The sequence below is a fragment of the Xiphias gladius genome, chromosome 19 (assembly GCF_016859285.1).
Source record: "Xiphias gladius isolate SHS-SW01 ecotype Sanya breed wild chromosome 19, ASM1685928v1, whole genome shotgun sequence".
In the NCBI taxonomy this organism is placed as follows: Eukaryota; Metazoa; Chordata; class Actinopteri; order Istiophoriformes; family Xiphiidae; genus Xiphias; species Xiphias gladius.
Genome location: NC_053418.1, coordinates 8,994,881 through 9,010,570, shown reverse-complemented (window position 1 = coordinate 9,010,570; position 15,690 = coordinate 8,994,881). Strand labels below are relative to the sequence as shown.

The 15,690-nt window shown below is 40.7% G+C and overlaps 1 protein-coding gene across 1 annotated transcript in view; it reads left to right on the top strand.

Annotated features, from left to right (window-relative positions):
• Positions 1-15,494, top strand: part of cltcl1 (clathrin, heavy chain-like 1) — a 29,364-nt gene extending 13,870 nt beyond the window's left edge. The window contains 23 exon segments of the mRNA XM_040154513.1: positions 336-473; positions 576-740; positions 933-1,113; positions 1,280-1,443; positions 1,574-1,699; positions 1,818-1,960; positions 2,792-3,026; positions 3,120-3,242; positions 3,348-3,493; positions 3,582-3,765; positions 4,280-4,472; positions 4,561-4,718; positions 4,807-4,971; positions 5,774-6,049; positions 6,920-7,069; positions 7,154-7,285; positions 7,404-7,514; positions 7,975-8,145; positions 8,429-8,650; positions 9,250-9,276; positions 12,132-12,207; positions 13,847-13,988; positions 13,990-15,494. Coding sequence (XP_040010447.1) covers positions 336-473; positions 576-740; positions 933-1,113; positions 1,280-1,443; positions 1,574-1,699; positions 1,818-1,960; positions 2,792-3,026; positions 3,120-3,242; positions 3,348-3,493; positions 3,582-3,765; positions 4,280-4,472; positions 4,561-4,718; positions 4,807-4,971; positions 5,774-6,049; positions 6,920-7,069; positions 7,154-7,285; positions 7,404-7,514; positions 7,975-8,145; positions 8,429-8,650; positions 9,250-9,276; positions 12,132-12,207; positions 13,847-13,988; positions 13,990-14,128 — 3,567 coding nt within the window. The 3' untranslated portion in view covers positions 14,129-15,494.
• Positions 15,495-15,690: the final 196 nt, after the last annotated feature.

The window sequence follows — 15,690 nt, the reverse complement described above, 5'->3', positions numbered from 1 at the left end:
GCCAGGAATTCATTGAGTCAGTGACCCCCCCTCCTCCTTGTAAAGCCACATCATCCCTCTGCTCTGTCCAAGTCTCAGATAGAGAACTTGATGACTTGTTGCTTCTCTAAGTTTAGACCCCCATCCCGTTTCAGTTGTGGCTTCCACAGATGTTCTTAAATATGAAAAGCAGAAACATCTGGCTAACGGTCTTGTGTTTCTTGATAGTGTGTGATTCTAATCTAGCGTTGCATGCTAACTCAAATTATAGCTCACAGATGGTAGGAAATCAATTTTTGCTAACTGTGTTCTTTCTTTCGATTTTTCTTTTTTTGGTCTTTCTTGCCCTTTGGTAGATTGTAGATGTATTCATGGAGGGCAGCCTAATCCAGCAGTGCACGTCCTTCCTATTGGATGCTTTAAAGAACAACCGCCCAACTGAAGGACACTTACAGACACGCCTGCTTGAGATGAACCTCATACATGCCCCGCAGGTGAACATTCAGACTTACTCTCCTGATTACAAGAAGCAACTTCACCTTTTGATAATATTAAACCAGATTTATGTGTTCATGTGTGTGTATGAACCTTTTCAGGTAGCAGATGCTATCCTGGGGAACCAGATGTTCACACACTATGACCGTGCCCACGTCGCTCAGCTGTGCGAGAAGGCAGGTCTGCTGCAGAGAGCTCTTGAACACTACACCGACCTATATGATATCAAACGAGCCGTGGTGCACACACATCTGCTCAACCCTGAGGTATGCCTGTAGAAGTCCAGTCAGGCTTGTGAAAACTCTTCTCTTGGGAGCAGCCACTTTTTACTCTTTGATTTATTTATTTTTTTTTGGTGATGTGTGAAAATGCCTGAACCCACTTCCTCCTCCCTGCTCAGCCTGCTGTCATACTTTCTCCCCTGTCTTCCTTTTTTCTTACTCTGACTCTGCTTTTAGTGGCTGGTGAACTTCTTCGGCTCTCTATCAGTAGAAGACTCGTTGGAGTGCTTAAGGGCCATGCTATCGGCTAACATCAGACAGAACCTGCAGCTGTGTGTCCAGGTAGCATCTAAGTATCACGAGCAGCTGGGAACTCAGGCATTAGTGGAGCTCTTTGAATCCTTCAAGAGTTATGAGGGTAGGTGTCACACGTGGGCCGGGGTGGTATGCAGACCCAGGTTATGTTGGATTTAAGCGAGAGAATGTGTTAAGCGAGTGATTTTCCTAATTTTTGTGCCAGTTTTAAGGGGTAATAAATGGAGCTGACTGTTGTGCTGTTTCTCCCTCTGCCTTCTCTATTCAAGGATTGTTTTACTTCCTTGGGTCGATTGTGAATTTCAGCCAGGAGTCTGATGTCCACTTTAAGTACATCCAGGCTGCCTGCAAGACAGGCCAGATCAAAGAAGTGGAGAGAATCTGTAGAGAGAGCAACTGTTACGACCCAGAGAGGGTTAAAAACTTCCTCAAGGTAAAATGACCCCCTTTCTCAGAGTGTTAATGATTGATTTTATCATTCAGCAACAATTTTCTGATATACTGTGATACCCATTTCAGACCATTTTAATCACAACTGAACCCTGTGTTTCTTCTCTTTGTAGGAGGCTAAGCTAACAGACCAGCTTCCTCTCATCATTGTGTGTGATCGCTTTGACTTCGTCCACGATCTGGTGCTTTATCTCTACCGCAACAATTTACAGAAATACATTGAAATTTACGTGCAGAAGGTAAGAGCAACACTACTGCTGAGACTTTTTACAAAACTGGTTTCTACCTAATCCAGGTCTCTTTTTATTGAAGCTGCATGTTGCCATTTCATTAGGAATTTGTTGCACTTCATTTCAGGTGAACCCCAGTCGTTTACCAGTGGTGATAGGCGGGCTGTTGGATGTAGACTGTGCTGAGGATGTCATTAAGAACCTGATCATGGTGGTCAGAGGGCAGTTTTCCACCGATGAGCTTGTGGAGGAGGTGGAGAAGAGAAACAGGTAAGACTAAATGATAAAAACTTCCACTATTTCTTGTCATCTTGCATAGTTGCTTCTGTATGTCTCATTGCATGCAACATCTGATTAATACTTGTCTGTCAACTTGCTACTTATTGCACATGTATCGTTTGTGTCTCTGTAGATACCTAAAAGGTGTTTAATTACACCTGTTCTTTTTGAGATTTAATTTTTGCCCTTATGAAATAGCTGTCAGTGAAGGGGCAGACAGGAAATGACGGGAGAGAGAGGGAGCTGGGCATGCAACACATGCCCATACCGGATTTTAACTATGGATATTGTGGTTATGTGACATGCAATGTAACCAGTCGGCTACTAAAATGCTAATACCCGAACCTCTTAAAAAATGTAACTAACAGAAGTGACTGAAATGTGCTTATAAATAAATATGAAGAAAAATGCCGGCTCTTATGTTTGGCTTTCGCCCTGTGTACGATTGGCAGTTAATGCATTTCAAACGCTTAAGTAAATATTTTCATTTTAGCATGCAAGCTGCTTCTAATGTTGGTTCTCTCTGGGTTGTGCAGAGCTCTGTTGTCCCCCTGTATTTTTCATGGATGCTTCAATAATGCTTGACAGATTAGCTGTTCCTCATCTAATGAAATTATTTCTAGTACAAATCCTCTTTGTTTCCATTCTGTATCAAAAAATGCGAATGTGAGAAAGTGTAAACATAACTAGTTCGGGTACAGCGTGAAAGAATGACACTGCCAAATGCGAAACTCTGCCATCTAGTGTTTTGAAACATCAAGCTACATATGTCATTCAGGCTTATGATATTTCAAAACACTGCATTTTCCATTCTTTTCTTAGGTTAAAGCTTCTTTTGCCATGGCTTGAGTCCCGTATCCATGAGGGTTGCGAGGAGCCGGCCACCCACAATGCCCTAGCGAAGATCTACATCGACAGCAACAACACACCTGAGCGCTTCCTTAAGGAGAATCCGTTCTACGACAGTGCTGTGGTCGGTAGATACTGCGAGAAGAGAGACCCCCACCTGGCCTGTGTGGCTTACGAGAGAGGACAGTGTGACCTGGAGCTCATCAAAGTGTGTAGATCACATTGCGTAGCATATAGATGATTACGCACATAATTCTAATATGGATAAATCTTCAGTTGCGTTCTATCTTATTCTTCTCAGGTGTGCAATGAGAACTCGTTATTCAAGAGTGAGGCTCGATATCTGGTACGACGGAAAGATCCAGAGCTTTGGGCGAACGTGTTAGAAGAAAACAACCCCTACAGAAGACAACTCATCGACCAGGTTGGGTTTTCTCCCGCTCGCCATCTGACGTGATGTAGACTGTGAATGAGTGGTATTTTTTCTATGTTTATTTATTTTTTTCTCCTTTATTTTATCTCATTTCAGGTGGTGCAGACAGCACTGTCTGAGACCCAGGACCCAGAGGAGGTGTCTGTCACAGTCAAGGCCTTCATGACTGCAGACCTGCCGAATGAGCTGATTGAACTGCTGGAGAAGATTGTGCTTGATAACTCCGTCTTCAGTGAACACAGGTACAGCAGACTTGCAGCTTGTTAGGCGTCATAATAATTTAACCTCAATACTTGTCGCCTTTTTAATAATCCCACGTTATTTTCCCAGAAACCTCCAGAACCTGCTGATTTTGACGGCCATCAAGGCAGACCGCACTCGTGTGATGGAGTACATTAACAGACTAGACAACTATGATGCCCCAGACATTGCTAATATCGCCATCAGCAATGAGCTCTTTGAAGAAGCGTTTGCCATTTTCAAGAAGTTTGATGTCAACACCTCAGCCATACAGGTGAAATTAATGTATAACTGCTCAAACTGATACTGTCACTTTAAGAAAGAATTCCAAGTACTTCAGTAATTAGTATTGGCTTGTGTAAGCTGATTTCTGATCAGGGTACTTCTTTTATTTGACATTGAGTAGTATAACATTAATTTAAAAAGGTGTATTAATATGTGTATCGGTTATGTTTATGGTTTTCTCAGTCCAGCACAAGTTGCATTTTATATTTATTTTTTTCCTTTGACCAATTTTAGCAAAGGATTTTTATAATCCCAAAGTAAATAAGTATTTAAAGTATTTAGCTTGGCATCTAAAATAGATAAATTAATTTGCCAGTGCTTTGTATGAGATTGTATTGAGAATTTGTACTGGCAATTGATTCACCGAATCTCTTAATCACTGTCTAGTGAAATGATTAAACTCCATTTATTAACTTTTATTCTTGGTGTTTTATCTCATTGTAAATACATATACAGTATGTGAGATCTTATAATCCAACTCTCTCCTTCCCTGATTTCTCTAGGTATTGATAGAGCACATAGGGAACTTAGATCGAGCCTATGAGTTTGCTGAGCGCTGTAATGAGCCTGCAGTGTGGAGCCAGTTAGCCAGAGCTCAGCTGCACAGAGACCTGGTCAAGGAGGCTATTGACTCCTATATTAAAGCCGTTGACCCGTCAGCGTACATGGAGGTGGTCAATGCAGCCAGCAAGAACGGTAAGTCTGCGCTTCGCTGCATAACTCTGCTGCACACCAGCAGTGATTGATCTGAGTGGATCTTTAAGGTGTCGTTTGTATTTTGCAGATAACTGGGAAGACTTGGTTAAATTCCTTCAGATGGCTCGAAAGAAAGCGAGAGAGTCGTACGTGGAGACAGAGCTGATCTTTGCCTTAGCTAAGACGAACCGTCTGGCTGAGCTGGAAGAGTTTGTCAGTGGGCCCAACAATGCTCACATACAGCAGGTAAGAAAAAAAATCACAGCTGTAAGCGTTCTTTTCCAGGATGTTCACCTGCACATGTATCAGCTAATTTCTTTCTCTCTTCCTCCAGGTGGGCGATAGATGTTATGAGGAGGGTATGTACGAAGCAGCCAAGCTCTTGTACAACAATGTGTCCAACTTTGCTCGCCTTGCATCGACACTAGTCCATCTTGGAGAGTACCAGGCAGCCGTGGACAGCGCCAGGAAAGCCAACAGCACACGGACATGGAAAGAGGTAATTGGCACACAAACAGGTTTAGCGTCCATTCAACTAGCTTTTACCAGACAGTGGGTTATTGCGATTCTTTCTTTTTCATCCTAGAAGGTTTTATCATCTTTTATCAGACTTTCTAAAAAGCTGAAACATGATACTCCATATTCTAAGATAAATTAGCACCTGATACTATATTGGGCACTCAAATTTGAGCACATGAAAATTTTAAAAAAGACAGCACAATTATTGTGTTAGCATTCAAAAATAACATACCATTTGAGTCTTATTATATGCACGTCATGTGGGATTTCCTGTAATTACCAGTTTGTAAATGCAGTTCATGTCAACATCCAAGTAAGCAATTACAACGGGGAAGTCCGATATATCTGACTTGGCCTCTCAATTAAACAAAAATGCCCGGAGAAATAAAAAAACATTTACCCCGTGCCGGCTAAACCCTGTTGTTTAAGGTAATTAACCATGAGTTGTATTTTCAACCCTCACGTGGACAGATCTGCAATCATAAAAGTGAGTTTTCAGTGACATGAATGCTCTCAAGTTGTAAACAGGAGAATCTTTTTCATTGCTTCCTTCCATCCCACATTAAGTGAACAAGGTGTTAAACACAAAAGGGAGACCAACGTGCGAAATGGCCATCACATTTACACAACAAGGTGCACCTCTGAAAGGAGTGTATGAGAAACATAACTTAAGTGTGGTGATGATCATTGTGTAATCTGATTGGTGAATTGTGGTATATAGGAGCTTTAACTGGACCTCTTGTATCGTTTTCATTTCCTCTCTGTTACCCTCCGATTCCCAGGTGTGTTTTGCATGTGTGGATGGCGAGGAGTTTCGGCTGGCACAAATCTGTGGCCTTCATATAGTGATCCACGCTGACGAGCTGGAGGACCTGATCAGCTACTATCAGGATCGCGGGTACTTTGAGGAACTCATTGCTCTGCTGGAGGCTGCGTTGGGTCTGGAGCGGGCTCACATGGGCATGTTCACTGAGCTTGCCATCCTCTACTCCAAGTTCAAGCCTCAGAAGATGAGGGAGCACCTTGAGCTGTTCTGGTCCAGAGTCAACATCCCAAAGGTAGAGTGTGTCCGTACGTGAGTGTGTGTTTCAAAACTATTCTATCTATTGTAATAAATAAAAGAGTGCATCACAAACAGGGAGGCTGCTTGTGCATCATGAATTCCTTTGATTTATTACTCTGCAAAGATTTCTGCTTCTCATCAGCACCCTAGAAGGAAAGTAATACTGACTTGTTTTTGTCTTTGTTGGCTGACGCTGAACTACAAATATTACTGTTGTCTTGTGGGAATCAGCTTCAATTCTGCCGATTTAGTCGGCAGAATTTTGTCCTGACAGTTCCTAAAATCCTTGAAAACTTTTGCAGAGAAGTCTTCAAAACTATTTGTTACCTCGAAAGTACTTGGTCTTGGTCAGTATTCCCTTGCTTGTTGGAACTTGTCCCATTGATGAATTAACACTTCACATCCCGACTAAAAACCCAAACATACATATTGTTACCAATATAGGAGAAAAAATGAATCATACTAACATCATTTCTTGACCTGGCAAAGCCACGAGTAAAACAAACTGAAGGTTTGGCAGCCTCTACTGTCTTTCCAGTGTTATTTTCTTCCTCTTCTTCTTTTTAAAATGTTGTCCTGCCACTGCCTGTTGATGAGTTAGAGCTGGTTGGGTCTTTTCCTGTCTCTGGGGAACAAAAGTTTTCTTCTTGTGAATAGGCTACGTAATTAAATTACCTTGAAAAAGAGGCCTCTGATGTCCCTCCTTACCAATGTCACGTTTTATCCCAAAATGTACCAAAAGTCTGTCCTTAAATTTCAGCAAACAAGATCTTGTAAGTCAAAGTAAAGAGTCCTCAAATTTGAATCTTAAATTTAACATTGAACCTTGAACATTGTTTCGTGTTTTCTGTATTTTGCTCACCAGGTTCTTCGTGCAGCGGAGCAGTCTCACTTATGGGCAGAGCTGGTTTTCCTTTACGACAAATACGAGGAGTACGACAACGCTGTCATCACAATGATGTCTCATCCAACAGATGCATGGAAAGAAGGGCTGTTCAAAGACATCATTGCTAAGGTAAATAGAAGTATTTGTGACTGAGCTGTTTATTTCCTTTTCAAGCTTTTTTAGTTATCTCTATGTTTGTTTTTTTGTCCCCAGGTTGCCAATGTGGAGTTGTACTATAAATCTCTTTCCTTCTACCTGGAATACAAACCCCTTCTACTGAATGACCTGCTGACTATTCTGTCTCCACGGTTGGACCACAGCCGAGCTGTCACCTTTTTCAGCAAGGTAACCAGCAGTGAGGTCAACCTTTACGAATTATGACCTCTCCATTTGTCTTTACAGATTTTACACGCTGCCAAACATTTTTGACATGGCGTAACATGGGTTGTTTTTGCTTCACCAGGTGAACCAGCTGAAGTTGGTGAAGCCTTACCTGAGATCTGTCCAGAATCACAACAACAAGTCAGTCAACGAAGCTCTCAACAACCTGCTGACAGAGGAGGAAGACTACCAGGTCTCAGTCATTCTGTTACTGGTGTTGATAATAGAAAGTAGACTAAATAATGTGAACACTTGGTCGAAGGGGACTTGAACTTTCCCAGTACCTGGTCTGTTGGAGGTTGTGATCGCTGTTCCTTATTGATGGTACCATTTATCTGTTTTGCCATATATGAAATAATTTTGTAGACATTTGAGTGATGCTTCTGCAGGTAGGGCACAGCTGATTTGACCTACATTGGTATGGAGCAGTGTGTGTGGTTGACATTATCTTGTCTATCACCTGCATTTTGTAGATAGCATTTTAGGAGCACACTTTAAATAGTAAATTAGTTGTAGTAGTAGTAAATATACCCAGATTCTGTGCTCACTAGGTGGCACTGCTGACTTTGTGTTACAGCTAACTGCTTCCGGTGTCCTTTGTCCCGCATTGTGGTCCGTGATGTAATATTTTCCATTATGTGTGTTATCCACAGGGCCTGAGAGCATCCATCGATGCCTATGACAACTTTGATACCATCGGCCTGGCTCAGAGGTTAGAGAAACATGAACTGATTGAGTTTAGACGTATAGCCGCCTACCTGTACAAGGGCAACAACCGCTGGAGACAGAGTGTAGAGCTCTGCAAGAAGGACAAACTCTACAAGGTAAGAAAATTCACGGACATTATTTGAAAAAACAAAAAGGGGGTGCATAGACATCTGGAATATACGTTTCTTAAATTTGCCAAGTACCTCCATGCCCCCATAGATGGCACTGTTTGTTTATACTTTAGATATAGCAGCTATAGTTGGAGATATAGGAACCATCTAACATCAAGTAAAGATCAGTAAGATCATGTCAGTTGGCCATTTCCTCACCAACTTTCATGTTTCCCATTAAAAAGGGGTAATGAGTCAATTAAATATGCTTTGCTGCGGTCTTTCCCAGGATGCCATGCTGTATGCTGCAGAGTCTAAGGATGCTGAGCTGGCAGAGACTCTGCTCCAGTGGTTCCTGGAGGAAGGCAGGAAGGAGTGCTTCGCTGCCTGCCTGTTCGCCTCCTATGACCTGCTGCACCCTGACGTGGTGCTGGAGCTGGCCTGGAGGCACAATATCATGGACTTTGCCATGCCGTACTTCATCCAGGTCATGAGGGAGTACCTCACAAAGGTTAGTACTTCACTGAAGAGCAATACAAAGAGTTCATGTAATTTTGTTCATTTTTATTCTCTGCTTTACTGTAAAAGTAGGTTTGATTATTGTGTGTGTGTGTGTGTGTGTGTGTGTGTGTGTGTGTGTGTGTGTGTGTGTGTGTGTGTGTGTGTGTATATATATATATATATATATATATATATATATATATATATATATATATATATATATATATATATATATATATATATATATATATATATATATATATATATTATTTTTTTTTATAGAAGAAATAAGTTTGAAATTCTGCATTTTTACTCTGTACTAAAATTGGTTTATTTTTCTTAGATTGTTTAATTTCCTGTAGAAACCTGTCCTGACAAGTGAGAGGTGGACAATAGTCTGTAGAGGTATTGAAAAATAGGTCATACCGACACTTTTACTGTAGTTAACACAGATATGATGAGAAGAGATATTAGATAGAAAGGCTTTCTTAAGTAATGGTAGTTCTGTATATTTACCAGCGAACTCCCTCTGGCCACCATGATTTCCTAAAATGTTGACCTGTACACATGCGAGGTCACTTGAGGTCATCTCTTTGGGTTCTTTTCCAGGTTGATGAGTTTGCAGCGAAGGTGACGGTCTCTGGCCCTCTTTTTATTTCTCTTCTGTGTTCTGTCTGTTCGTTTTTGTTGTAACTTATCTCTTAGGTTTCTGATGTAGGAACCTAGCATGGACTGTAGATTGAGTATGGCCTAACTAGCTCTGGTCCTGGAGAGCTGTAGTAGTGTGTGTGCAGGCTTTTGTTCCACTTCAGCACCAACACAACACATTTTTAAAAAACTCTGAGTTTATCTTCTGTAGGCAGTTTTTAAATGATCCTCATGGGGAACCTCATTGTCTCATTGGTATGGGTAATGAATTTCCATTTTCAAATAAAGGCTTTTGGCAGTTGGGCAGAAACAAATTCATGAAATATGACCAAAAGAAATGGAAAGACAAGCACTGTTGTTTATTGATTTTCAGTGCAAACTAAAAAAAAACCAACAGGGTAAATGTGGAAAAAGTACATGGCACAATGTAATCTAAGGACGTATGTCTGCTTTTGCAGTTTTGCAGTGGAAATTTGAACTAAAAGCTGTGTGTTCTGATTATGGACGTGAAATCGGACCAGTGGAAAGCCCATGACTGTGGCCCATAATGCTGTGTTGTTGTCCTGAGCCAAAGCCTGTGCACCATCTCGTTCTTCAGGACCAGGATAAGCCTGTCCTGGCCTAACCGATAGCTCTCACCTTCTAACTCTTCCCTCTTGGGGCTGCATCTAGTGTTAAGTGGCATTTTTAAAATTTTGACAATTTCAGTTGTGCTAATGCACAATCATGAGTTTGATGTTATGGTCCAACATGGTATAATATAAGAAAAACAGTGATGTTTCCTCCTGGCTGGTGCTCTCCAAAGACCAGAAACGAAGGCAGGTGAGGAGAGCAGGCCTTGGATTGTTAGATGCATCCCCATGTTTCTAACTCCAGTTTAACAAGTTTTAGATTCAAACATTTAGCTGTTTAGATCAGTGCAGGGCTACAACCACTATTTTCAAAGGTGCTGGAGTCCTCCTCTCCCTTTGTCTCTAGGAACATTAGTTATTTCTGTTAATTAGACAGTTTATTTTCTACAGACCAAATGCTTTGTTCCCTAAGTCACTGGTCAAACTGGTAGGGATGGAATCTAGCAGCCATTCAGGAAGTGAAATACCCACTCCTTTTTACTTCAGAGTAGTTGAGCACATACCAAGAGACAACAATAAGGTCGTACCACTTTTGTTTTATGTATTAAAATCACACCCATCTCTATTAGATGCATCCGGTATTTTGAATGGGCATTTGAGAAATGGTGTTTCATTCACACTCTTTTGTAGTCATATACAGAAAAGTGCTTTACAGGTGCTGGTAACCTTTTCGCTCTTTTGCCCACATTTTTTTCTTCATTCCATTAAACTGTTACTGAACATAAATTCCACCCCCACTTACATCAGAAACCTTTTGCAGTCAGCTGTCTCCACAGTTGAAGCAAAATGTCTGATTATTTCTTTGCACTTAGTGTCTAGGAAAATTGGCACTACAATCGATTCACTGCGCAAATACTGTAATGCCTGGCAAGGATGAGCTTAACCAGTTTCTAATTTGTAGCTGATTTTAGTCCGGCGGAATGAATACACATGAAAATCAACCAGCAGGGCCTGCCTACAGCCAGGAATAGGATGCATGTGGAAGCTGTGATTGTCATTAACTGATATGAGACTGTTAACTGTGAATGGCTAGAAATATAGGCATGTATAGCTTTTCCTTTACTTAATGCAAAATGCAATAGTTCTTTAACCTTGAATCCAAGTATAATTCTACTTTTAAAGTGCTAGTTCACACAAATCGCAAAAAGAAAAATTCCCACAGTGGTATCTGGCCATGATGTAGTTTTGATGTTGTTTGCTGAGTTTTTGAGATATCTGCTACTGCCCTGTCCCATCAGTGTTAATCAACTTTTATTTCTGATGCTCAAAATATTCAAAAATGACATTTCAGAAACTCAAAAGCAGTGCCTTTCAAAACATAAAGTCCTTGTTATCTTGTTATTCATGATAAACCACAGATCTTGTTGTCAACAAATTTCACTGGAAACTATTTACTGCTAAATATAAAAAATGGTGACAACTGTCAAAAATTTGATGATGAGCAAGGACATTGTATCTGGAAAGAGACATTGCTTTTGAGTTATTTAACGTAATTTTTCAGTGCTCTGAGCAGCATGGAAGAAATTTCATTCCACTGTGTAAGAGTATGGGTGATAGCAGGAGTAGGAGTCTCAGCAGCCGCTATGTGCATGGTCGGAAACCACTTGGGGTTAAGAGGTTATTTCGTTTTTTTGTGATGTGGGTGAACAGACCTTTTACTTGTTGACTTAACATTTATACTGGACGCTGTATTAGAAATTCTCACCAAACCTGCATGGCATCTTCTCTAGGGAAACCTTAGCTGCACTGTGAAGTACTGTGTGTAGTTTTGTCTTTCTGAAGTGGGTATGATAAACCAGCTGTGTTGACTAGTCATATTTATCAGCACTTATTTGTTTGATCTGAAATAAAAAGTTTAGTGTAGTCTTACGACTGAGGCATTAGAGTTTATGGTCTGATGTAGTGCATCAAACAAGAAACTGTCATTTAAATAAAAACGGTACATCACTGAGATCATTACATTGTAGGTTTCCAGTGAAAATCTTTTATTCAGAATGTTTTATTTCTCATTTACAGCTGACATAGTTTTATATCCATATTACCAGGAAACATTTTAAATTTTAATATCTGAGCTGTTATTAAAAAGCTGAGCAAATGGAGTTACGAGGTTTCTGCAGGATACCTACAATGTATGAAATCAGACTCTTTTATTCTGTACAGTGCGTGAGTGATCCGTGTCTGATCTATCCTCTTTTCTTTTTTTGACCTCAGGTGGACAAGCTGGAGGAGGCAGAAAGCCAAAGGAAAACGGAGGAGGAGGTGACGGAGCCTGGGACGATGGTGTTTGGTAGGTGTACAGGCAGCAAGTCACCCTGAAGGACGGACAGCTGTGGTTCCTGAATGGGAGAAAATTGCCTGCTGCTGTGAAAACAGCAGAACACATCCTGCTGTTTTTATCTGCAGTGTTTATCTGTCTGTGCCCAACTGTCCATTCTCAGAAACTATTTGTGTGTTAAACCTGGTTGGAAAAAAAATGTCTGTTTCTCTTGAAATCCACCATTAACCAGATTTTTACTCACTGGATGAAGTTGATGGTACAGCAGTTTACTGCAAGTGAAGTTTTGAGCATATTCAATTAGTCATTGGGAAACGTACGCATGTTGGCTTCACCAGATGTTATGATTTATCTTTCACATGATTTAAAAACTCTTGACTGAGAAGAAACTACAGAATCCCACACACTTCCCACTTGAGCTCCCTTTTATTAATAATGTTTAATTGGATCAAAGGCTGATGAAGGTTTAAAGACTGAAATGTTAATAATAAATTGGATACGGGGGGGAGGTTCTTCTCATTTACATATAAGTTTAAAATATCGCCGAAAGTGCTTTCCCATAAATTTTTCACTAACATAAATTTCACTTTTGCTACTCGCCAGGTGATATAATGCAATATTGTTATGTAGCTAATAAACATGTTAACATTCACTGTCCTACGTTTCTGGTGTTGAGGAGTTGTGTAATGGTGTTGTGTCAAAAGTTTTCTCTAAATGTTTTTGCTTTTGCCTCGATTTTACATCGAGGAAGAAAGTAATATCATTTCAATTTTTATTGTTATCATGGTTCATTATCGTTTCATTATAAAATAGTACCTTAAGGGATTTTATAATATTACAGAGAATAGCTTGTTTATCCAGGACAAACCGGGACACCTGTGTTTTTTTTTAATTTTATTTTAGACTCTACATTACTTAATGTGTCCCTTTTTATTAAGTGCTTTTGCCGTGTGATCATTTTCCTTATGAACTCAAATTTAGGCAAAACATCAAGAAAAATCCTCTGCTGCTCAGTAAGAGATTTTATTTTACATTAGCCGAAACATTAACGCCTCTTTGTTTTGAATGAATGAACAGGAGGTAGATGGTAGTTTGCATGAGCAGTGATAACCACCATTGCTGAACAAATATGCAAGAGTGCCGTCTACAGAAAGTTCATTTACTGAAAACGACAAAAAAGTAGGGCTGGACAATATTATCTCAAATCTTGTTTCACACTATGTAGTCATTTTTATCTCTAAAGATAAATTGAACAATATGTTTGTGACATTTTCTTTGTCATTCTGGCTCACTGTTAAATGTCAGTCTTTATTAATTACAGTATAACCGGTTAAATACTGTGGACCTATGTGCTAGACTTTGGGGTGATTGGTTGGTTGTTGTTGCAGCCATTCTCAGTTTAATTATATTGGATTGAAACTATTAATTCATTTAAAACTGCAATCGGAGTAAATTTAAGTTGGTAACAGATTCACAATATTTGCAGTTTGATAAATTCAGCACAGTCTTTGATAAATTCAGCACAGATTTTAGTGAAAAACATTAAGAAATCAAAGGTATTTGCTGTGCAACAAAACATCATAGCAATGAGAGCTTTTTATCTAGCATGTAACCCTGTGTGTGTGTGTTTTGTGTGTGTTTGTATGATCAGGCCAGCAGCTGATGTTGACTGCCTCTCCTGCTCCAGTGGCTCCCCAGCCAGCTTACTCGGGCTATGGCTACCCCGCCACCGCAGCGGGCTACCCTGCGCAGGCCACCGCGGCCGCCGCTGCCGCCGGCTACCCTGCTCAGCCCGCTTATGGCTTCAACATGTAGAGGCCTGACCCCACCTCCTCCAACCCGCTCCCCTCTCTCTCCCCCCTGCGCACACTCACACACATTAGACCTAAAACACACTGAACCGTGCTGCTCTGGGTCTCAATTGGCAAACTGAGGGTGCGGAGACCCCCGAAACCTAACTGGGCCTTCGTTTCCTGATGAGACTCCACCTAAGTTCACTGAAACTGCAATAGAAACCCTTCATCTCTACTTTCTCCACACACACACACACACACACTTTCAGAAGGACTGCATCAAGGCTGTTGGACCCTCCCCTCCCACCTCTATTCCATTAGGATGTTATAAATGCATCACTGATCTACACGGCATGAAGTCAACTCTCAGCTCCTAGAGGAATTAACATACCGAAGATAACATTAGTGACACCAAACCACTCTGTCCTGTTGCTGTTCCATGTAGAATTTACTAACCATAGAGCTGCTTTTTCCTTTGTTTTATTTTCTTTTTTCCCATAGATTCAGCACTGATGAGGAAGAGACTTTGTTATGAGGAGTGGAGGGGCGTGGGTGTGTCTCCCCCTCCCTCCTAAAGCACTGCTACGGCCTTACATACATTTGAGGAGGTGGCAAAAAAAACAGGCTCATTTGTTCATGTTAAATTTCACAACTGTCTCATCCTCTGATTAGAAAGACAGTTATTGTGCAATAGTTTTGTTTGTCCTTTCACAACAGGTACAAAGTGTTTGCTGTATATGGACTAAGAACACTTGTTTATGAGGTGACGGTACTGTCGGTGTGTGTGTGTGTGTGTGTGTGTGTGAGTGTGTGTGTGTGTGCGCGTGTGTGTGTATGAGCGTGTGCGTAGCCTCTAAAGCCTTTGAGGGATACATCACCAAACCAAGAGACACTCAATGAAATTGCCACTCCCTTGCAGCAGCAAATCTTTTGCCGGGTCAGAGCGGTTGATCCCGTCGGTTGACTTTTCCTACTCTGATACCGGACATCTGGAGTTTCAGGATGATTGTGACTAAGAAAGAACGCAAGAAAGAAAGAAAACAAAGAAAGTGAAATAATAATAATAATAATAAAAAAAAATGCTATATGCTGTAGTCTGTGCATGTGCTGCCAAACTATAATGCTGCAACCAGGAGCACAATTTTCATGTTACACTCAAGTTATATCAAGTATTACTAATGTTGTGTCAAAAGATGAAACTTTCTCACCCGACTAACAGAAAACAGTGATGAAGCTCCAACAGACTTGAGATGAAAACACAGGGGAACATTAGCTCACATCCTGGTGCCAGTTGTTTAAAAAAAAAAAAAAAAAAATCATTATTGTACTGAAAACAGTGTATAATTTAAGATATATTGAAATACCTAACTAATCAAAGAAGTCAAATATTATGGAATACCGTGTGTATTGTCTATAGTGTGTTGTTGTAGTCTAAAAAGTATAATGATTTTTGTAAGAAAAGGACAAAATGCAAAAACAGCAGGTTAATAAATGGCAATGTCTTGAGGTAAGGCCGCTCAAAGTGGTGACGGTTTGGTTGAGCGTGTATTTCTTTGGCTTTCCGACACACCCTGAACGGTACACTGAGCCCCGTCCAACCTCGGCGTCAGCTTTGGATTTGTCAAAACGCACCGCAAAAAAAAAAAAAAAAGAAAAAACCCGAGCTGCACACGGAGCACTCCCTTTATCTGCGCAGCTGCAT